This window comes from Argentina silus (genome assembly GCF_951799395.1).
Source record: "Argentina silus genome assembly, chromosome: 3".
Taxonomy (NCBI): domain Eukaryota; kingdom Metazoa; phylum Chordata; class Actinopteri; order Argentiniformes; family Argentinidae; genus Argentina; species Argentina silus.
In genome coordinates, this window is record NC_139657.1 from 4,410,247 (window position 1) to 4,433,149 (window position 22,903).

Here is a 22,903-nt window from a genome sequence, read left to right on the forward strand (position 1 = left end):
CCCTGTACTAACCCTAACCCCAACCCTTGAGACCTCTTCACCCCCACTACCCTCCCTGTACTAACCCTAACCCTTGAGACCTCTTCACCCCCACTACCCTCCCTGTACTAACCCTAACCCCAACCCTTGAGACCTCTTCACCCCCACTACCCTCCCTGTACTAACCCTAACCCCAACCCTTGAGACCTCTTCACCCCCACTACCCTCCCTGTACTAACCCTAACCCCAACCCTTGAGACCTCTTCACCCCCACTTCCCCCTTGTACTAAGTTCTCTCCTGTTAATAAATAAATAAAAATATATATATATGCCTTCTGACATTACGACTGCCAATGGCCCCTGGTGTGAGCATTGATTACTTTGTCTTATGATGACTGTTGGATAGATGATTCACTCACTTAAACAAATGTATTTGTTGTAAGTTGCTTTGGATAAAGGCATCTGCTAAATGCCATAAATGTAAATGTGTCTCACCCTGAGAATTTGGTCCCCCTCCTCGAGGCCCTCCTTAGCAGCGGGGCTGTCCTCCAGCACTCCAGCCACGAAGATGCCCACGTCGTTCCCCCCAGCCAGCCGCAGGCCCACACTCTCCCCCTTCTTGAACTTCACCAGCTTCATACTGGGCCTGAGGGGAGAACGGGGACACACATAAACTAACCATGTTCCAACAATAAGAGATAATACTTTTGGACTTTTACTCAAGTACAGTGGCATTTGAATGGATGACTTTAGTCATTTGTTTAGCAAGGCCTCTATACTTTTACTTAAGTATGACTTTGGACTTTTTTGTTACACCACTTGGTTTTAGGGAACAACAGGGAGCAGACATGGAGATGTGGAGGAGGAGCTACCGTAGGATGCTGTCATCGTGGGCAGCACTGGGCACAGGGGCATCGGAGGGGCTAACCGGCAGGTCCACATCTGGCTGGCCAGGCTGGGCGTACACAGGCTTGGGCTCTGTGAGAGAACACACACATGCACAAACAGCCTGTTAACTAATGCAAACTGTTATCTGTGACATTATACTATTCACACAACAGATGTACCCATAGTCACGCAAAGGTAACAGAGCAGAGAACACACACACACACACACACACACACACACACACACACCTGCAAGTGTGCACACACACACACACACACACATACACATACACACACACACACACACACACACACACACACAAACACACACACCCACCCCTGCAAGTGCACACACACACACACACACACACACACACACACACACACACACACACACACACACACACACACACACACACACTGCAAACAGTGTCTCTGCAAGAAGGGACACAGTGTGTCCTGAGCAGAGAGGTCAAACAGGCACACAGCAGGACGCTGCAGGCTGGGGAATAACGTCAGACTCGATCAACTCATACTGTTTATTTTCACTTAACTTCGGGCAACCTCAGCCATGCTCAGCAGGGTTCTGGAATTTAACATTTTGGTGACTGCGCTTTCAGAAAGAGCAAGAGTGACCGGTTCAAACAATACTTCACCCAGATAAACAGGAACTATTTCATGAGTGGTTACTCAATATGACAGTTAACCAGGGGCCCATGTTAGGAATAGGTGTTGATCCATGGAAGATACTGCACATGGGGACTGAGTTCTCATTGGTAGGAGATCATAGATGCTGATGTGAGATCCCAGGGGGTGTGAGATAAGTGGAGGCTGGTGGAGGTAGAAATCGGAGGACCAACACGTATTTGATACTATTTCTTATTCCATTCCATACGCATTATAATGAGCCCGTCTTCCGATTACTACCTCCACCAGCCTCCACTGTGTGAGATCATAGGTGGTGTGAGATCATACAGTAGGTGGTGTGAGATCATACAGTAGGTATTGTGAGATCATACAGTACAGTAGTAGTGTGACATCATACAGTAAGTAGTGTGACATCATAGGTAGTGTGAGATCATACAGTACAGTAGTAGTGTGACATCATACAGTAAGTAGTGTGACATCATAGGTAGTGTGAGATCATAGGTAGTGTGAGATCATACAGTACAGTAGTAGTGTGACATCATACAGTAAGTAGTGTGACATCATAGGTGTGGTTAGTTAGCGGTTGATGACCGTGACTGACCTGGGAGTGGAGGGAGCTGTTTCTCTTCTCTGGCCAAAGCCTGCTCCATGGGCTTGGGCAGAGCAACCTCCTCAGCTAGCTTCGCTGGCATCGCCGTTGGCTTGGCAATCCTCTCATCCTCACGACTTCTGTGGCTGGAGACAAAAAAGGGATTTTTTTTAATTTTTTTTTTATAAAGAAGACGAGTTCCATTTCATAAATTGTAGCTGTAATGCGATTATAAACAATAGAAAAGGGGGGATGCAATCAGATTGGAGGATTTTAGGATTTGAGCCTCTGGGCTAAAACATGGGCACGAACACAGACCATAATAAACATGGGCATGAACACAGACCATAATAAACATGGGCACGAACACAGACCATAATAAACATGGCTGGATAGATAATGGGAACTACTGCACAGTCTCCCGACCTCGTGAACTTCTCAAACCCCTGTTAACTGCAGTGGACACGCAAGGCCATAGAAGAAGGGGAGAAAAGGCAGTCTGAGTCTGGGGCAGGCAGCACTGTGAGTCTGGGGCAGGCAGCACTGTGAGTCTGGGGCAGGCAGCACTGTGAGGCTGGGGCAGGCAGCACTGTGGTCTTGAAGGTCGGAGCCACTGCACTGCTCCTTTCCACTCCTTTGTAGTCTATTTATAGAGAGGCTTATCCGGGGTGGTGGTGGGGAGAGGATGCTGTAGTCCAGGTGAAATTCATTAGGTGGCTTTGGCTCAAAACCATGGAAGGTTCGACTTAAAATGCCGGCCTTTTAACACCGAGGTCAGAATGATCGAGTCTTCCAAGTCTACAGAAATGCAGCATGGTACGGTGCGGTACAGTACAGTGAAACAAATGTTGAGGATTTTTCCATTTGTTTGAATATTCAAATCAGGAGTTCCAGTTTATTTCTCAGTGAGCCTGTGTTGTTGTGGTGGTTGTTGTTGTTGTTGTTGTTGATGTTGTCGGGGGAGTGGGAGCGAGGGCTGGTAACTAATGTGAGCTGCCCTGTGGTCTGGCTCTGATCTCAGATCAGAATCATGGAAGAGCTCCAACCCCTTGTCACATGACTGCTCACTGGCACACACAACTCCACTGGCAAATGACTGCCTTTTCACAGGAAAGAGGGGGAGGTGACTAGTCTGTCTGTGTGCTGTTGTGTGTGGGTGTGTGTGCGCGTATCTAAAACACACACACACACACACACAAACGCGGAACTGAGCAACAAAGTAACCGTGAAGAAGTCCTGGCGAGGAAAAACAACCTATTGAATAAGTCCTGAGAGGGGGAGGGGGAGGGGCCCTGCGGAAGCCCCCTCTAACTGCCAGCCTCATAGAACTGGGCAAAAACAGGTCACAGATCAGGACCAGACAAATCAATCCCTCCTAACCTCTCCTCTCTGTCAATAACCCAACTCTCTCAAAGTCCCCCAGACTGTTACACCAGCCAAAACACCCCTGGCCCCCTTCCCCTCATCAATAACGCCGAGGGGGGGGGGGGGGGAGTTCAAATGATCTCCTGTTTGAGTCTTAATCTACTATCCTGTCATAAGGATTCCCACTCCGACCTCAAACAGGCAAACCGGCTAAAACAGGCGTGGGTGGGAACACATCGCCACACGCAGACAAACAAAGGAGCAAGTCATTACCGCTGCTCATCCACACACACCACAGAGGGACTGGTGACATTGACGATGAGTGACAGGCCCATTGTTAGCCCATTGTTAAAGAGACACATATTGTGGTGGTGCCAAACATGTTTTTTTCACACTCAAAACAATGTCCATCAGACACTGAGATCGTGTGACACGGACACGGACACGTATTCTGTGTGCCCCCCCCCCCCAGCCCCCGCACCCCCCACACACCTCCTAGTCAAAACACAACTCATCATTCACTCAATAATTGATGGCATAGGCGATGACTACTGCAATATTGGATCATGTAAACCATGGCTGTTCGCTAAGCACTGAAATAGCGTGATATAACCCTCAATGTCATACTTAAAGGGCACAGGATTCATAAAATATTTATCAAATTCAAGAGCACACAGGCATAAAGTAGGGCCCCCTACAGACTCTCTACGGGTGGCGGTACACAGGAGACCTAACGTCATTTATCCTTGAACAAAATGGCTTTCAGTTGATGTGTACAGGTTAACGATCCTTATAAAGGGGAGAAAATATGGGGGGATTTTAAATGCATCTAAATTATAATGTCTTTATAATATCGACATGGGGTACTACTACCCTCATCTAGCTATTTCATACAGCGGTCTATTAAGAATGAATTATGGCAGCTACCAACTACTGTAAGCTCTATAAATCTGCTAGGAAAGCACTGCCCAATTTACGGTAATCTCCAACTGTGAAATAGGAAGGGGACAAAAACAAAGGAAAATGAATACACTAGAAAAGACCCGAAAAAACATCTAACCAGAGTCTGCTGATAACGAAGCACACATCTCTGTTGTGAGTTGAAACTCAGACGTATTGACATAGTGAGTGTCCCATGCCTGACAGAGAGCAGGTGAATGATGCTAATGCTGTTATCTAACCCTGACCAAACCTGCTCCAAACCACCAGACTACTAGTGTCAATATTTGGGTTTCAGTATTTTATCTGTTGCCTTAATGCTCTCAGGATAGACCTTCACTTCATCCCGGGTTCGGGCCAGGCTAATGGATGGAGCATAAAGAGGTTTGTTTGTGCCTGTAGAGAGGAGGGAGGGGGGGACGGGGACGGGGATCGTTACCTGCCGTTGCTGATCTGGGGGGGCGAGTGTCTGGAGTGGTCGGAGGGCTCGGATCGTCTGTCTGGGGAGCGGGAGCGGCTGCTGCGATGTCGCTCATGTGATCGGTTGGAATGGTCGGACGCCAGCGAATGAATATCTGAAATGTCTGAGAGGAAACAGAACCGCCATTTTCAACTGACATTCATTAATTCATTCAAGTCCAGGTTGTGGATATCAACTTTCAAAACCCTTCTCCCCCACAACACAAACAATCCGTATCGTATATTGTGGTGTGTGTGTGTGGGGATCTCACCGTCTCTGGCAGAAGCATGTATGCACGCATACACACACAAGCACGCTGACACACACACACACACACACACACACACAAGCACGCTGACACACACACACACACACAAGCACGCTGACACACACACACACGAGCGCGCTCACACACATACACACACACACACGCACACACACTCGGTATCGTATATCCTGGTGTGTGTGGTTCTCACCGTCTCTGTCGGAAGCGTTAGCGGAAGGGATGCTGTCGTCAAGGTCGGGGATGTTCAGAAGTGTCGCCCTCTCGTCCCTCTGCACCACCATCTTTAGCTTGCCCTTTGACCTCTCAATCAGCTTCTTAGCATCTATCAAGGACAGGTTCTCTGTCACTGTGCCATTGATCTGACAGAGAGAAAGGAAAAGTGAAGAAAAAAAAAACGATTAGCTTGCGTGCAGAATATAGAACAGCAAACCGTCCAGAGAATTTCACCAAACTATTTTGAGAATGTCTTTAATCACCGAAGGTGCTAAACTCCTTCATGCTTCTTCCCTCTTTTTCTTACTCCTTCCCTCCCCCTATCTTTCTCCCTTCCCTTCCCTTCCTCCCTCCCTCGCCCTCACCTTCAGCACCACGTCCCCCTCCTGGATGTTGCCGTCCCTGGCTGCCAGGCTCTCAGGGGAGATGTCCTTCACGAAGATGTGGCTGGCCAGGCGTAGGCCATATTCTGCTTACAGAGTGAACGACAGCAACAAAGATGATGTTAGCATAGAGTCCAGCGTGACAGCCATACTCACCCCTGCCCAACCGCTCCGCTCACATGAGTGGCTCAATAGTCTCACATCGGCTTCTGGTAAATGTCAGCCGCAGGACACCGGTGACATTAACAGCGGTGGTTCCTGACTGCATTAAATACTCATTAGTGGAGAGGCCCTGCTTTAACAACACGGGGAAGCCCCACGTTTCTTTCCCCGACTTTGCGATGCTCACCTTCATTTTTGCGGGACTTGACGAGGGTGACTTTGGCGGGGCGTGGGGGCAGGTTGAGTGAGCGGCGGTCGGACCGAGGGGAGAGACTCCGCTCCCGTGAGCCGCTGCGCTCGCGCTCCCTGTCCCGGTCCCTGCGCCCGGTGCTCCGCCCACTGCGCCGGCCCGTGGCCCCGCCCACCCCGCTGTAGGCGCTGGGCCCGCTGCGCGCGCTCCGCGTCTCGTAGATCTCCTCGTCGTAGCTGTCCTCCTCCTCGTCGTGCTCGGACATGGTCTCCCTCTCCCCCAGGCGACCCATGGGGACGTGCACCTTCCGCTTCCGTCTGATCGTCTGGGGCGGCCGGGGGAGGAAGACGGGAAGATGTGAGCCCGTTGACCACCAGACCACTTCCCAGACTTCCCAGTAACATTCTCTGGGCATGTGTGGATGTCTGAGGTGGGCTGTCGCTAAGGGATCTACTGGATGTCCATTCACAGGGGCACAGGAATGATGCCCGAAATTTTAGCAGTTTTGGGATCACTGGTTGTGCTCCATATGTGGGTAATAAAGCAGGTAAAGGGGAAAGGACAGCCCAACCTCGTTAAGGTCAATTCCCTCTGCACTCTTTGCAAACAGTAAACAATACCTGACGACAACGTTCTTTAAACGTATACCCAGCTGCAGTCCATCGGCGCAAGGTGTAACCCCTCAAAATAATACTCACAATTTTTGCATTCTTGCCACTTTTCCGAAGCTGCTGGACCGCATATGCATGCTCCACATTATCCATGGAGACAGCATTGACCATCACGACTCTGTCATTCTCCCTGGAAGAGCACAGGTAGAGCAGAGAGAGAGAGAGAGTGAGAGAGAGAAAGAGAGAGAGAGAGAGACCTTGAGCACAGACATGCTGGTGCCTCATTGGAGGGGACAGGGCGGACAGGGAACTGATAATACTGATAACTAGTAATCTGATACAGGCTCTTAATAATGGAACCAGATCTTACTGTAAAAGGCCCTCTGCTGGGCCCCCTTTCAGGACATCTGAGATAACGATGGAGGTCTCGCCACTCTGAAAATGAGGGTTATCCCGACCTCCTGAGATGGCTATCCCAAAGCCAAACCCTGGTGCCTGCAGACAGACAGAGAGGGAGAGAGAGAGAGAGAGAGTTTTAGAACACAGCACCACTGCTCTCTCCATCAGTCTTGTCCTGTCCCAATGAACAGTCCCAGGGCATGAATAAAGTAGGATAAGTGCATGCATTTAAGTCAAGTCAGTGACAGACAGAGAGAGACATGGGGGACAACAGAGATGACAGTATTTTTACAGTCGGTATTAGCAATCAATGGCTGACCTTAAGATTATCCTCTGCTTATCTTTTGCCTGATGAGTCTACACTACAACCTCGAACCAACATGCCCATCATACAGAGGAGAAGCCCCTCCTCTCCCCTTACTCCTCTCTACCTCCTCTCCTCTCCCCTTACTCCTCTCTACCTCCTCTCCTCCCCCCTTACTCTTCTCTACCTCCTCTCCTCCCCCCTTACTCCTCTCTACCTCCTCTCCTCCCCCCTTACTCCTCTCTACCTCCCCTCCTCCCCCCTTACTACTCTCTACCTCCTCCCTTACTACTCTCTACCTCCTCTCCTCCCCCCTTACTCCTCTCTACCTCCTCTCCTCCCCCCTTACTCCTCTCTACCTCCTCTCCTCTCCCCTTACTACTCTCTACCTCCTCTCCTCCCCCCTTACTACTCTCTACCTCCTCTCCTTCACCCCTTACTCCTCTCTACCTCCTCTCCTCCCCCCTTACTCCTCTCTACCTCCTCTCCTCCCCCCTTACTACTCTCTACCTCCTCTCCTCCCCCCTTACTACTCTCTACCTCCTCTCCTCCCCCCTTACTACTCTCTACCTCCTCTCCTCCCCCCTTACTCCTCTCTACCTCCTCTCCTCCCCCCTTACTACTCTCTGCCTCCTCTCCTCCCCCCTTACTCCTCTCTACCTCCTCTCCTCCCCCCTTACTCCTCTCTACCTCCTCTCCTCCCCCCTTACTCCTCTCTGCCTCCTCTCCTCCCCCCTTACTCCTCTCTACCTCCTCTCCTCCCCCCTTACTCCTCTCTGCCTCCTCTCCTCCCCCCTTACTCCTCTCTGCCTCCTCTCCTCCCCCCTTACTACTCTCTACCTCCTCTCCTCCCCCCTTACTCCTCTCTACCTCCTCTCCTCCCCCCTTACTACTCTCTACCTCCTCTCCTCCCCCCTTACTCCTCTCTACCTCCTCTCCTCCCCCCTTACTCCTCTCTACCTCCTCTCCTTCACCCCTCCTTCTGCTCACATGTACTCTCCCTGCTATTGGGTGTTGACTGACTACACCTCCTACTGCTGGGGAGTGAGAGCAGGAGGGATAGAAGATGGAGGGGGAGGGTGGGGGGGGGGCAGAAGGACAAAGAGAGCAAGGCAAGGACAGAGAGACAGAAGGAGGGGCTTCGACACAGATAGAAGAGTTAGAGAGAGAGGGGAGGGGGGGAGCGCGAGAGAGAGCGAGGGGGAAAGGTAGAGACATAGAGAAAGAGAAGGTTAGAGAGAGGGGGGGGAGAGCGCAAAAGAGAGTGAGAGGGAAAGGTAGAGAGAGAGAGAGGGGGGGGGGGGGGAGAGGGAGATAAAGAGAGTTACTCACCCTGTGTAGAGTTACTGTGTGCTGTTCCCAAATGACAGTCTCCTCCATTGCTGCGCTCTGTAACAGAGAAGACAGAAACACAGTGTGATTTTCATCACTCTAATTAAGAGCCTTAAGCCTCGGGCTTAGATGCATTCAGTTAGGGAGTGAGACAGTCTCCAGCACAACACCTAAAAATAACAACTAAATAACACAAAAGCCAGCATTTCAGACGACGGGTCTGTCGGCTCTCGTGCTCTTAGTCTTTTTTTCTCTTTTCTTTTTTAAACAGGATTAGAGGCTAGTGGTTTTCCAACCGTCTTCCTCGTCATCCGCAACCATGAGCTTCCTACAGAGGACCTTAGCACTGTAGGCTGGCTGTTCACTGGATACTACAGAGGACCTTAGCACTGTAGGGCTGGCTGTTCACTGGATACTGCAGACACTTTCATTGTGTCAAGCAGAGGGGAGAGAGGGGAAGCTCTGGATGATTTGCACCAGAGCCACCTGAGGTGTAGAGGCTTTTATTTATTTATTTGCATGGCTTCTGCAATGCAGCGAAAGGGAGATGAGATGGGACGGGATACGCTGAGCCCTGTCTAAAAGCCGGCATTGTCAACCCGACCACTAAGCTAAACCTCAGACGTAGCTGGCATTCAAAAGGCGCTATACCTGTAAGTAAACATGTTGGACGAAACTGAATACGCTGTATTTCCATTGGATTCCCTTGTACTGTAATTGGCGGTAAGAAGTGCCACTGTGTTCGGGATGAGATACAGCTACCCTGAGCCCAGTCTCTCATGCTGATGGGAGTTTTTCACAAGGGAAATTTAATAAGGATGCAAAGTGTCACTCATGTCCAGACTGGAGGCAGCACCTGGCAGGAAATCCAGCTTCTTTCTGGTTTTACAACGTCGCTGGTGCACAGCACTATAAATAGCACTGACTTGGTGCTTGGTTTTAGCTGCGGTTCAGTCTGGGTGAAAGCTGGCGACACTCAGCCATGAGACACTGCTACTGCCAATCAAACAGACCACACACACACACACACACACACACACACACACACACACACACACACACACACAGACACAGACACAGACACAGACACAGACACAGGCAGGCAGGCAGACAGGCAGACAGACAGACAGACAGACAGACAGACAGACAGACAGACAGACAGACCGACAGGAAGCTACCGCAAATCTTGACAAACCTCTAAGCAGTGTTGGTGTAGAGTGTGGTAAAAGTGAGGAGATGAGAAGGGGACTTGGGCTTATTTATTTCCTTCCTTTGTGACCGCTGCTGGGGCTGGGAGACAAAGCCGGCTGTATGCATACTTCACTTTACAATCCCATAGACTACAATGACGGTAAAAAAAAAAAACGGAAAAAAAAGCTGTTAGATTGAATACAATGAGACAGGTTGAGGAAGTGTGGGCGCTTGTCATTGAGGATACCTCCGCATTAACAGCCAATAACCAACACGGTAAATCGGAGGTCACACAACACATCAGGTCAGTCCCCTGCTGTCAGCTCAGCACTCCCGTCTGTGCCTATAGATATCTCTCCCCACCTCCCCTCCCCACCTCACCCCACCTCCCCTCCCCACCCTGCCTCCCCACCTCCCCTCCCCACCCTGCCTCCCCACCTCCCCACCCTGCCTCCCCACCTCCCCTCCCCACCCTGCCTCCCCACCTCACCTCCCCTCCCCACCTCCCCACCCTGCCTCCCCACCTCACCTCCCCTCCCCACCCTGCCTCCCCACCTCACCTCCCCACAGAGCCACATTAACACTTCAAACCTCCACTGACAGAATCTAAAACAATCACGTCTGTGTATTCCACTACAGCACATAATGTCATACACAGCAAACTGAGTCTTACTGACAGGGATTTCTTACGTCACGGTAATATTGTTGTAATACTACTAAAAACTATCCGTCGGGTCTGTGTCAGGTGACCTTGGCAAAGGTGCAGTAAACTATCTGATTTCACACTGAGACCGGACATCACAGCGTCCGCTCTAACATCCTCTCTTCCTAATTGCCCACAACTCTTCCCAAACTCACGACCACACTGAGAACACACTGGCCAAATGAGCTCATGTTGGGGAGTGGGGTGGGGGGGGGGGGGGGTGGGGGGTGGGGGGGGGTGGAGGAGGGAGGTGGGCACATTAAAGCATAATGAAGCATGAGGGCGGGATGAATCATTCAATAAAAACAGCACCAGAACCCCCCGTACTAGGACGGATGGACTGAGAGAGAGAGAGAGAGAGAGAGAGAGAGGGGGAGAGAGAAAAAGAGAGAAAGAGAAAGAGAGAGAGAGAGGGGGAGAGAGAAAAAGAGAGAAAGAGAAAGAGAGAGAGAGAGAGAGAGAGAGGGGGAGAGAGAAAAAGAGAGAAAGAGAAAGAGAGAGAGAGAGAGAGAAAGAGAGAGAAAGCCTCCAGGGAGACTGGACCTCCTCAGCACTGCTGCCAACTTAAAAAAAGAAAAACACTCATCATGGCTTCCATGGCAACTAAGTGCTGCCATGAACAATACAGTACTTATCGTTCTGAGCACTTCCCTGCCTGCGTCCCACTATCAACACAACCAGTCTGCAAGGGAGGGTGGGTTTACCTTTTCCCACCGCTGTTTCAACATCGACGTCCACACAACAAACAACCCCGACCTACTTGTCAATTCTCCACCCTCGAACGAGCTACAGTAGATTTAACGGCAGCATAAAGTAGATTTAAAGAGACACCCTTAAAGAGGAGTGAGCCTAAGCAAAAAACGGTAGCCTACTGTCTTGAGTTTACAGAGGACATTTCTCCTCTGTGCGTCGGTATGGAACGGTCTCCACATCCCAGCCAAGTCATTAGCGTTCATTCTCTGGTCGTTGGTTTCACTGGTGTCTACTGTATTGTTTTACCACTTTACCTTCCTATCCCCACATCCTCTCTGTGTCTCTCCTGTTGGCTGGCTAGGCACGGTGCCAGCCTTTAGCTAGCGGCCTGGCTGTGGGAAACCGAATAGCCCACCACAAGGGTCTACTGAGGCTTCTGGCTCAACAGCAACGGTCAAAAACTCTTCAAGCAGGGGGGGGGGGGGAGGACACAAAAGGAGAGCAAACAAAAGTTTAAACAAGGGGACTCCCTCTGGCATTTTACAGTGAATACATTACACTTGGGAGGGGGGGGGGGGCTTGGTGGAGAGGGACATTTCTGAATATTAATAAGATTGTTGGAAACATGGGTCTGAATTCCCGCTGGTAAAGTTTGCTCTAAGGGGAGTTGGATTTATGCTTGTGTCTTAAAGCTGATCAGCCCTGTAAAACGCTGATGCAACATACTCTGCACCATTTTGTCAGAATTTATGGGGGGGGGTGGGGGGGGGTTACCGCTGAACTGGAAAGCTAATAAAAGGGCCACTTGATTCCAGTTGACACTAAATCTTTGATAGTTTCTTTTTGACCATTTAGTTGTCCGTACACACACACACACACACACACACACACAAACAGCTCTTTTAAATTGTTGCAGTGTGTGCAAGGCATGTCCTATTTCATTGCGATGCAGTGTAAAAAGATGTAACTTGGCTTAAAACAAGAGTGATTACAGAAGCTTGTTGCTCTGGTAACAGTCGGGGGCGGGACACATTGCAGAGCTCTAGTGCCCTGACATTTCCAGGCGGTATCTGAGGGCACTTCTGTCAGTCCAATCGGACTGCATCCTCTCCCAAAACAGCACGAGGTTAAAGAACAAACAATCTTGTTCGGCAACAATGCTGACGTTACCTTTTATTAGTCGTAAAAAGCCATGGAACAAAGTAAGCTACTGCTGCTCATTAGCCTTCTTTCAAGGGGCAAATTCCCCTAGAGACAGTTAGAGACACAGTACAGGAAAAAATAAAAAGTAAGAAGCACAGGTTTGCCATCAGTATAGTACAGTGCCCGGAGGGCTCTGCAGTGCTCCTGTGCACCGTTTGTGGTCAGTGGTGTCAGTATCCAGTAATTGTTGGCTTAGTGGCATTCTCCTGTGTGCCCTTTATGGGCCACAAACAGACTGTGCCAACAGAAGCTCCCCTCTGCAGGCCAGAGCCAGCGCTGGCAGCCGATGCACTATGGAGGCCGACCATGTTGGTTGGGTCATGCTTGGAGGGCTTCAGATTCGCCTCCACAACACAGATGGATCACACAGCATTGGCATTGGCATACTGTAGGACGGATGGCGGCAAAATCCATCGCAGATATACTACAACACAAAAAGCGGAAAAAAAACGAAGTCGAAGGAGTAGGGGTAAACTGGGGAAGTGTGTGTGATTGCATGATAATTAGGCTTAATCAAGGATAAGCCAAGTGTTTTAACTGTCTACCAACACTGAGAACGCTCTGTCGATAATCTAATAACCTAAACCCTATGATTAAAAGGGAGAAAATAAGCCATACAAAGCATTTCTTCAATCTGCCAAAGGCATGGTTTTGTCAGTGTTCTGGGCTTTTAAATCTGACAGCCGAAGTAGCAAATCTCTTCAAGCTAGAGTCTTTGATGAACCATTACTGAGTACAGAGAACAGCAAGAGTAGGCATCTTGATTCAAAGATCTGCCCGGGAGGGCTGAGATCCTGGTTAATAGACATCATAGTCATCGCCACAAGCTGCCTCACACAGGCCTAACCCTCGTTTAATAGAAAATAAATCTCAACATGGCCTTTCATGTAGTCTAATTAATGGGATATTAATGAAAAACAGGGGCTACAACTTTATTATTATCAAGAGGGAGCATGACCGAAAAATCCTGCTATTTCTTAATTCGGAAATGAGCCAATGCGACAGGGGTGTTTAATTCACTGATTAGCAGAACAGATTTTGTGCTGTGGTATGGTTGAGGGGGTGAGGCAGAATCTTATTCAATTCTGACCGCCATGGGACAGGGGCTAAAAATAGGCCTCATTAGTTCTGGTGTTGTGATGCTGCAAAAGAGTGATTAAGAGGAAACTTCTTAGCATATGACTACGGCCACTGTCACAGAAAAACACAAAATAACCCGTGACTCTAATCATACATGGGGGTGAATCTGCTAATGTTACACTGAATGTAGGATATAAAATAAACGACAACACATTAATTCTCTTTCTCTTAGCTGTGTTCATGCCCTCTGGTGTGTGTGTGTGAGGAAAACAGAAGGGGGGAGGGGTTCTCCAAGTCCTAAAAGATTAGGCTGACACTATTCAAAACCTATTCAAAAACACATGCATATCTCTGACCAAATAGCTGCAGATCTGTGGACAGTAGCCTTACGACACAGCCAGGGCGGTGATACTCTGCAGACTTGTTATTTTTCGGAGAACACGTTGACATAAATTGTCACACAGGCTTATACCGTATCCTGTAACACAGGAAAATGATCAAAACATAACGGTCGACACTCGACACAAACGTAACGAAGAACAGGACACCGCCAAACTGCTGAATAAATTGTTTAGTCTAAACAAATGTACATTGAGAACATTGTGTGAGTAGCACTGCAGCCAACGGGGGGGAAAACAACAGTGGGATCATCGTGCTCCACCTTGGGTCTCTGGCACCGGAGCAGAAAACAAGCAGAATAAGATGATTGATCACTTCAGAAATTGAAGACGATGCGTCCGGGGAGTGCTGACAACTGCTAAAACTCCCCGTGCCTCAGAAAACGTATTCAAATGCTGATGAGGGCCCATACGGTATCACTGGGAGAGAGGGGGTCCCCTGAGATACTGGTGACATTCTGCACATAGGCAGCATCAGACCACACAGCACAGCTCTATTGGAAGAGATGGCGACGAACCGCAGCATCAACGCACAGCTGATAAAAAAGGTCAAGAGACACAACCTATTAACACCGGCATAAAACTTAATCACGGACCGTAACTACACAAACGATGTGTTCAACACCACATAAACGCAATTACCACAAACAAACAAACCAACAAAAAAAAAAAGAGAGCAACAGAAGCGTCTGTAAAATGGAATTGCAGCAACACAGCAGCAGCAGCAACAGCAGCAGCAGTCTCAGTCCCTATAGGATTTAAAGCCTACCTTCCAACTCTTTCTTTCTATTAGAAGCAGTATTCAAACAGTCTAGTCTAGATGCGGGGGAGTCTAAGGAGAGGAGTGATAAAGTACTTACAGCAGTTCATCCTGTTCATCATAGAGGACACAGACAAAAGCCTCTCTCCCACCTCCGGCTACTCCTCTGTAAATCCAGCAGGAGATTCCTGCAGACGCACATCAGCAGCTTCAGTACAATGCATGTACCCTATTAGAGCTAGGAGAAAGTTGCCCTGTCCCTTCCCTTCCCTGGCTACGAATCAACAAAAGGAGATAGATAGATAGAAGCACAGGTGAAGCGCAATCACAGAAAAGAAGAAAAAAAAAAAAAGAAGCTCGTTCACAGCTTCTGTCCACAGCTAAATGGTGCGTCTGCTCCACATGGGTCTGTGCTTCTCAACATCTCTCTCTCACGGTCCCTCACCCGCTCCCTTCTGCCTACACACCTCTCGGGATGGAAGCAAACCCCTCTGGCTTGGCAGCGATCTCTGTGGGATCTGCAGTTCCGTTACAGCATGGGACTCCTCTGTACTAGCGAACATCCATCCGCAGTGTAAACTGCTGTATCGGACTTAACCCCCGCAGCACCGGGGTAGACCAGAGCTCACACTAGTAACACTATCTGCTGCTCCCACCATGCATGTGGCCAGACTACGGTACAGTATTATGCCCTCCTGTGGTATGCTGCAATACATTATGAGTACATATAATGGGTTACAAGTATAAGATGTAAAACATGGGTTATTTGTATTTTTTTTTATCCCACCCACACTGACAGATAACCAGATGAATGGTAAATGGCTCAAATAAATGTGGATTCAATGTGTGATAGGTAACCACAATAGAAGGAACACTATCGCAAACATGCAGTCTTTAATTTGCAGACAACGAACCCCATCACTGACACTAAAATGTACCTCTACAAATAACAGGTAGCAACAACAAGCCATAAAGTAGCCTTCGCCTGGCGTTAAGAGCTAAATAGTGGAGGACAGGTTACAGACAGAGGAAAGAGGACATTCTCAGACTCTCTGCCCAGGGTACCAACCATACCAACTGTTGGCACTGGGCAGGTGAGCCAAATTATCTGATCAGAGGTGTACTGTGGGCCAATACTGTTGTGCCTAAGTGAGAGCCCTGAAGCTTTACTGTCTGCTGGTGTTTGTCACTGCAGAGACAGTGGTGACAGATTCCAGACATGCCTTCCTCTCTCCACTGCCTGCTGTTCACCAGCCAAATACATTTATCAGTTCCCTATCAACAGGAGAGGCATGCTGATAGCATGAGTCCCCTTAGAAACGCTACGAATTTACTGTAGCATTCATTCCGCAATGATTTGTTCACGCTTTTATGCTCTCAATCATGTACGATGTGTTCACCCATCAGAAGGAATGAGGTGTTGATGTTGAAATTCTTTCTTTTGATAAAACACCTTTAGAAAAAAAAAGAAAAAGAAAAAAAACACTGGTTAGGGGGAATAGCACACTCCGGTTCAGCAGTTATTCTATATCGAAGTCTAAAAATAGCACAACAGTGCTGACGCCATGGTTTTATAGAGAGCCCATACGTAATGATTGGGTCTCAAGTTCCAGAGGCGAGGAAGCAGACTGTATGATCAGAGGTACGGCTAAAGGACCTGCAGCATATTTCACTGAAAACTTTCCACTGTGACGTTAACATGGGGGGGATGTAGGCGGCTATCTGTCCTCTGGTTGCATCTCAGAGGGTAGAGGGGCCAATGATGCAGCTGCCTCCCTTTTACTGACAGGATCACGGCTAGAGACCACACCACAGCCCACATGGAACAAAAGCCACTGTGTTACCAGAAATTCACACCAAGTGACACTATATAACGTCACATCCAAATAACTACCTCACTTTGTGGGGCTCCTTCATAGTCAAGAGCTTTGAAACCATTTCCATTGTATGTAGGCTCTCAGATTCTTGCATACCAGGCTACAGTCGAACAAGAACACAAGACCAGCTTTTGATTTCACTGGTTTATTATTATAATTTGTTTCACGAGAATCCCTCTCATTTTATTGATTTCACTCAGGAACCTACTGTCTGTGGCCATTTTCGAAACCCCCTTTGGAGCACTGAGCAGCAGGGTCTATTTTTGGTTTTCTGTGGCGGTGTGAGGAGGGGGGGGTCAGTGATGATAACCAGAGCCTGGGGGGTCTGTCTGAGGCACATGTGCCAGGAAATCAGCTCCTGAGCTCAATCAGCCCAGTGGGAGTTATCAGTGCCCCACACGGAGAACAGGAATGTACTGATAAGCTGTGCCGCCTCCCTGGGCTCTGCCTTCTCTCCTTCTCGCCGATTGAAGCAAAGACAAAGGATGCAATGAGAACCTGGGCAGATAAGGGGGGATTTCTACGCGACACAAAGGGAGATTCATGGCGAAATGTGATTGAGGAGAGATGCGTGGTGTTCACGGAGACAAGCCCCTTGCCCCTGATAATGCCAGGCCTCCTTCACACAAAGGGAGATTTATGATGATGTTTGATTCATCGAAGGTTGAGCGAGCTTTAGTGCCGCCACATCCATAATCCTAGATGTACATTGATGTCGTGTTGTCTGATAGAAGTTGTCTGTTTTAATGTGAGGTAATCCTTGAAGGAGTCTACTTCAGTCTGCCATGACATTTTGCTGCTGATATAGTGTACAGTCAAGAAAAAAAGGACTTCTAGCGAGACAGAGGGACCCTAGTTGTGTGTGTGTGTGAGAGAGAGAGAGAGACACAGCCGAGAACATCTCAGCCACAGCCAACAGACATCCTTTTCTTCTTGGTGGTAATCACCTAACCACAGTGGGTGTAGTAGTGGAGCCCGGAGGAGCGTAAAGCCATGTGGAAGGACGTTGGCAGAGGTCCAGATGACACCAATACTACACCAAGCACCAGGAAGTGCGAGGCTCATTAACCCGTGGTGTCATAAAAACCTCTGACCCCCCCCCAACCCTTTATGTCCACACAACTACAAGCTGATAAATGAGATGACACTGGGACTAAGGACACAACCTAGTTTTCTACTACTGTAGGCCTATAGCTGGACTTCGAAGACAAAAACAACTTTTTCAGTTACTCCCAGCCTACATAACACAGCAAATATGGCATTCTGTGAGGAGTTGGCGATCATGTTTTTTTTTTTTTTTTCAACAATAATTCACAATGTCAGTTCTTTGGAGCCTGCTAATACTCTCACTCCCCTCTCCGCTTGTGATGAAAAGTAATTGAATGACGTCAGTTTCAGTGGAAATAGCCCTAATGGAACGGTGGGTGAAAGAGGATGAGTGTCAGACTGACCACATTGGGTTGGAATGTACTGTGGTCCTATCAAACCACCCTAAAGAGAGGCGAAGCAGACACATTTGAACTGTACACTTGAACCGTTTTCCACTTGGACTCGTTTCCTTCCTCCTGAGAGAGAAGGAAGTGCCTTTCCCACCTTCTGAGCTCCTCCCCAGCAGGTAGCAATCAGAAAGGGAATCAATCTCCTGCAGCTGCTGACGCAGAGACTCCGCTGTCAGCACAAGATAATGAGCTACAGTACCTTAAAATAAACGATTACGGTAAACCCCCTCAAATTCAATTCAAGTGTTCTGGTACAGTACATTGTGCTAAATAAAGAAGTATGCTAATAAGTATTGATGTGAAAGAGTTTTAAATAGGGAACTGAGCTGTAGCAAATTATCCAAAATAGACATCCCAGATTACAGGGGTTGCAAAGAATAGACTGAGTTTGGCTAGGCTAACAATCATTCGAACCGTTGAAATGAAGAACCAGTGCATTTTCATTTTGAGCTGACGGTACATTGTTGCATCCATAAACTGTAGGCCTGGTATTCTGCGTTTGCACTTGCAGGAACTGAACTAAACTACAATGGATTAGCTTGGTGAATCGGTGAACTCAATTAGTGATTTAAAATAATAATAATAATAATTGAACTGGCATGATTCTGCAGATTATCAACATACAGTACTGCAGGTCCCTTTCATTGGATTCATATCAAGACCACTTATAGGCCTAATAGTCATAAACCAAAGATTAACCTAGTTTCTCCTCTATTATGTATGAAAGATGTCAATGGACAGATATGCAACTTTGAACAAACCACCAATGATTACAGTGGCCTGTGGCCGCTCTCTGACCTAAATGTCTTTTTCCCAGAAAATATTTAAGAGCAATATTGTGACTGTGGCCAAATTGCATTTCATCAGTTCTCAAACCACACTGCGAAATCAGAATACATTTGCCTCAGGACCAACAATCCGACTAGGTCAAATTGAAATGACAAGCGTAACCATCAGTAGCCTACATTTTGAAAATAATTTTGAAAAAAAGTATCTTTGGCCAGGCAAATTCTCCAGCTGTTAGTGCCATTGCTTTGGCTCAGGAAACCTAGAGAACATTCGTAAAGGGAGCATATGACAGTCACCTAATGCGTCACTGTGAAACAACACAGGTTGACAATGCCCACAGAACCGAATAAAATGGCCGTTTGTTTGTGTGTATTATTTTGCTTATACATTTCAATTACAAATCACCTCTGCACAATATGACATGTTCCTGGTTCCAGATCTAAATATGTTTCCTTGAGTCTACATTGTGACTCTTCCAAGATACGGTTGCACAGAGTGGCCTAAGATTGTCCGGCAATGTTTGCATGACCTTGCGTATCACAGCTGCGACATCTATGACCATGCTGAAGCTGATAAATCAAAAGTCTGGTCGTATGGTTCAGGTTGCTTTCTAGTCAAACACTGACTCATACTCATCACGCCGATATCACTGATAATAACCAATAACAATCCATAAGACAATCATGAGCAAAAGACAAAACCATGAACACAACCACTATGATAAAGTATGTCCTGAATTTACACAGCAGACACATTGTCCTTGCGATTAGCCTAGACTCAACTTGTTGTCTTGGCAAATGCAATCATGTACAGTACTGTACAGCATGACTAGAACACTGGAACAGTCTGGAACCAAGACTACCGAACAGGCCCTGTCCTAGTACTGTACACAAGGTGAGGTCACTGATCAAATGCTAGCCAAATGCTAGCCTTATGACAGCTAACATCTAAAGTCAAATAGCAACTTGTGATTGTATGAACTACAGATAAATTCACCACAGCAAAAGCCAGAAGGCTTGGAGCTTGGACTGGGGAGGTGCATGTTCGCAACAATAATAAACATTAGCTACTTATAACTTGATTGATGCCTACAGCAGGAGGCTGTGGCTAGGGCAGATGACATTCATGACAACGCCCAACCGTGTGTCCTGCTGGTACGTTAGTGGCGAGCAAGGACCGACAGGGATGCTGGCCAGTGGCCATCATCAATATTCAACAGGTCGGTGGGGCTTGTGTCAGCTAGCTACAGCTACCTAACCCTAATAATGTTTAGCTACCAACTAACGTCACCACTTTAGCTAGCTATATCAACAATCAACCTGATCGATCACACTTCGTTATAACGCCGTGCCAACCGCCAGTACGGTGCATCTCTCAGCAGCTATTCAAAATAGGTTAGCTAGTTCGCTGGCTAGTTCGCTAGCTCTTCCAAAACGAATAGCTAATGCATCGCCAGCTGGTCAGTGAAGCTAATACCTGTTTTAAAAGTGATCGGCACGCGTTGGTGAAAAGGTACGATGCCGGCTCGTCTTATTCTCTCACACGCCGGGTTGTCAAAATATCAACCGAAGCCGCAATCTCACACAGCTGACATGACGGCGCAACGTCAGACTCGGAAGCTGAGGGAGACAGGTGCTTGACAGCAGCATTCACAGGGAGAATGACCTTCCACAGCCAACACCGAAACATGCCAACTGGACCCTCCACTAAAGCCACCACATTTTAAGCGACATGCTGGCTGAATTAGAGGCTAGCAATCATTTCTTGCCGTACACCGTTGTCAATATCATACCTTGTTCGAAGGAACCCTGGCCGACATTTTGTTCGGTACTCCCAGTGAAGCAAGTTTAGCTATGTATATTGTTGTGTTGTGTCCAGCTAGCCAGCTAAAAACACAACGGCAACATTCCGTTCCCTGGCCCCGGTATCAACACGCTATTCGAGTGCAAACTAAGCAACATGACAACAAATGTATATTCAAAAAGGTCCGAACTTCATTGACTGGACCAGCGAGCTTAGGCAGCAGCTACAGCTAATGTTAGCTAGCCTGGGCTAAGCGCTGCCCGCAGCGCAGAGGCACAGTTACAAACTGAAACCTGGCTTGTTTTCTCTAAGAATGCATCAAAAATATTCACACGTACTCAATGTTCCTTCACCTTATTCAAAGCACTGGTCCTTACAATGTAGATATGAGTGAAAGCCTTTTAGGAATGAATAAACCGTCCTCGTGGCTCCAAAGCAGCCGCACTGCAATGGCAGGCACTGAATGCCTTCCCCCCTCTACCAGCCCGATTCGATTTTCTTCACAACAGCGGTGACAGTGACAGGTCTGTCTGGGACAGACCATTGCGTTTTTCCAGGGGTGGTGGAGGGACTTGAAAAGCATCACGGCAGCATCACGCACAGCATCCCACTCACAACAACACAACCCGTTATAGTACAAGGTCAAGAACCGTACCCATCAGCATAATTATATCGAGCACTGAGGTCAAATTAATATGGTTTTCAGTTACATCCCCAACTTTTAAAGCAGGGCGCTGAATGCAATATGTGAGAGAAAGATGACATAATCACCGTTCTACAATCAGGCTAAATATAAGTGTGTAGTCAAATTGTGTACACAACCTCATATAACCCCCCGCCCCCCCCTTTTTTTTTTCTTTTTACAGTGATCCATGATCTAATTCATTTGGTACATCTGATTGCTTTTATGATTGTATGTTTTGTGTGTGTAATCCAGCCTATGTAGACTACTGTTTAATGTATGTATGTGTGTCTGTAATTTGTCTGCAACATTGTTCCCCCCGTTGCTGTCTTGGACCAGGTCTCTCTTGTAAAATAGATTTTTTTTTTTAACACAATTAGATAAATAAATATTACACAAAATCAAATAAAAAACAGTCTATGGATAATACAGAACAACTGGGCCCTAATTTCACCTTGAATTCATTCATCATTCACTTGAATTAGCCAATATGTATTCCAAGAAAGCGCCTCTTCTTATAAAAAAGTTTCTCTAGACTAGTTCCACAATCCCCACTGCATGGATTTGCAATCAATCAACCAACAGCAACAAAATAAGCAGGGTAATGTAGGCTAATGTTTATTACTGATCCAGCTGCTGTAGACTAGGCTGACAAGAATCTAGTCTCCAATCGAAGAGCCAGGCAGGTCCCTTAGTCAATTTGATAAGAGAAGATGCATAGGGTAATTAGTTTGAACAAATTATTCAAACTGTTTGCTGAATATGCAGGCAGTGTAATGCCAGCTTGTGCAGTGCGCATACAACCGCATTGAAAGAGAGAGAGGGAGAGAGAGAAAGAGAGAGAGAGAGAGAGAGAGAGAGAGAGAGAATGAATAAAGTATTGTATAGCATAAGGAGCAAAAACACAGTTGGCACTTAAAGATGTCATTGATGTCACAACAAAACAAGAAGAATGAACTCTTTATGATGGTAATAGGAGCTCAGAGTGATCATCTCCCTCTGGTGTAATATCTTACCTGCAGAAATGTGGACTGCAGTTATTACTTATTAGGCCTTGGAGCAGACAAAAGCATTGTGTGTTGTGCTGCATTATTTCTAAGTACCCGATAATTCAGTTGTACACTTGAAGCACTTTTACACATTTGCGCCTGCACTTTTGTCCTGTAGTGTTCCCCTTGGAAATAACTGTGGCAGTGTATGATGTGTGAAATATTTACATGTCACACTATTTTTATTTTCATAGTGGGACACGGAGCAAAACAGAAGCTGTTGTTGGTGATGTTCTAAATATATTTTTTTGTGTTTGTGGTGTTCTGATTTATTCATTGCAGTAAATATAGAACACCCATTATAATTTGACCTAGTCCTCCAAATGCTGCCGTTTTTGACTCTGCACATGATTTAGTGAAGAGGTTGTGCTTCAATAATTAAGACCCTTCACTTGGCAGGTTAATTTTCAATCACGTATCTACAAACAA

At 47.4% G+C, this 22,903-nt stretch overlaps 1 protein-coding gene across 7 annotated transcripts in view; it reads right to left on the reverse strand.

The window, feature by feature from the left end:
• Positions 1–21,209, reverse strand: part of tjp1b (tight junction protein 1b) — a 36,095-nt gene extending 14,886 nt beyond the window's left edge. For 4 of the 7 annotated variants that reach the window (XM_083666244.1, XM_083666243.1, XM_083666242.1 and 1 more), the window contains exons 1-11: positions 21,097–21,209; positions 8,748–8,804; positions 7,083–7,207; positions 6,800–6,902; positions 6,099–6,426; positions 5,732–5,838; positions 5,344–5,512; positions 4,847–4,991; positions 2,116–2,249; positions 852–957; positions 475–625 (exon numbers count right to left, since the gene is read on the reverse strand). In XM_083666244.1, the coding sequence (XP_083522370.1) occupies positions 475–625; positions 852–957; positions 2,116–2,249; positions 4,847–4,991; positions 5,344–5,512; positions 5,732–5,838; positions 6,099–6,426; positions 6,800–6,902; positions 7,083–7,207; positions 8,748–8,795 (1,416 nt within the window). In that variant the 5' untranslated portion in view covers positions 8,796–8,804; positions 21,097–21,209. Of the gene's footprint in view, positions 1–474; positions 626–851; positions 958–2,115; positions 2,250–4,846; positions 4,992–5,343; positions 5,513–5,731; positions 5,839–6,098; positions 6,427–6,799; positions 6,903–7,082; positions 7,208–8,747; positions 8,805–14,875; positions 14,964–15,242; positions 15,315–21,096 lie in introns of those variants that run through there. The other 3 variants (XM_083666239.1, XM_083666240.1, XM_083666241.1) reach the window with 3 other exon arrangements.
• Between the last annotated feature and the right edge of the window lie 1,694 nt (positions 21,210–22,903).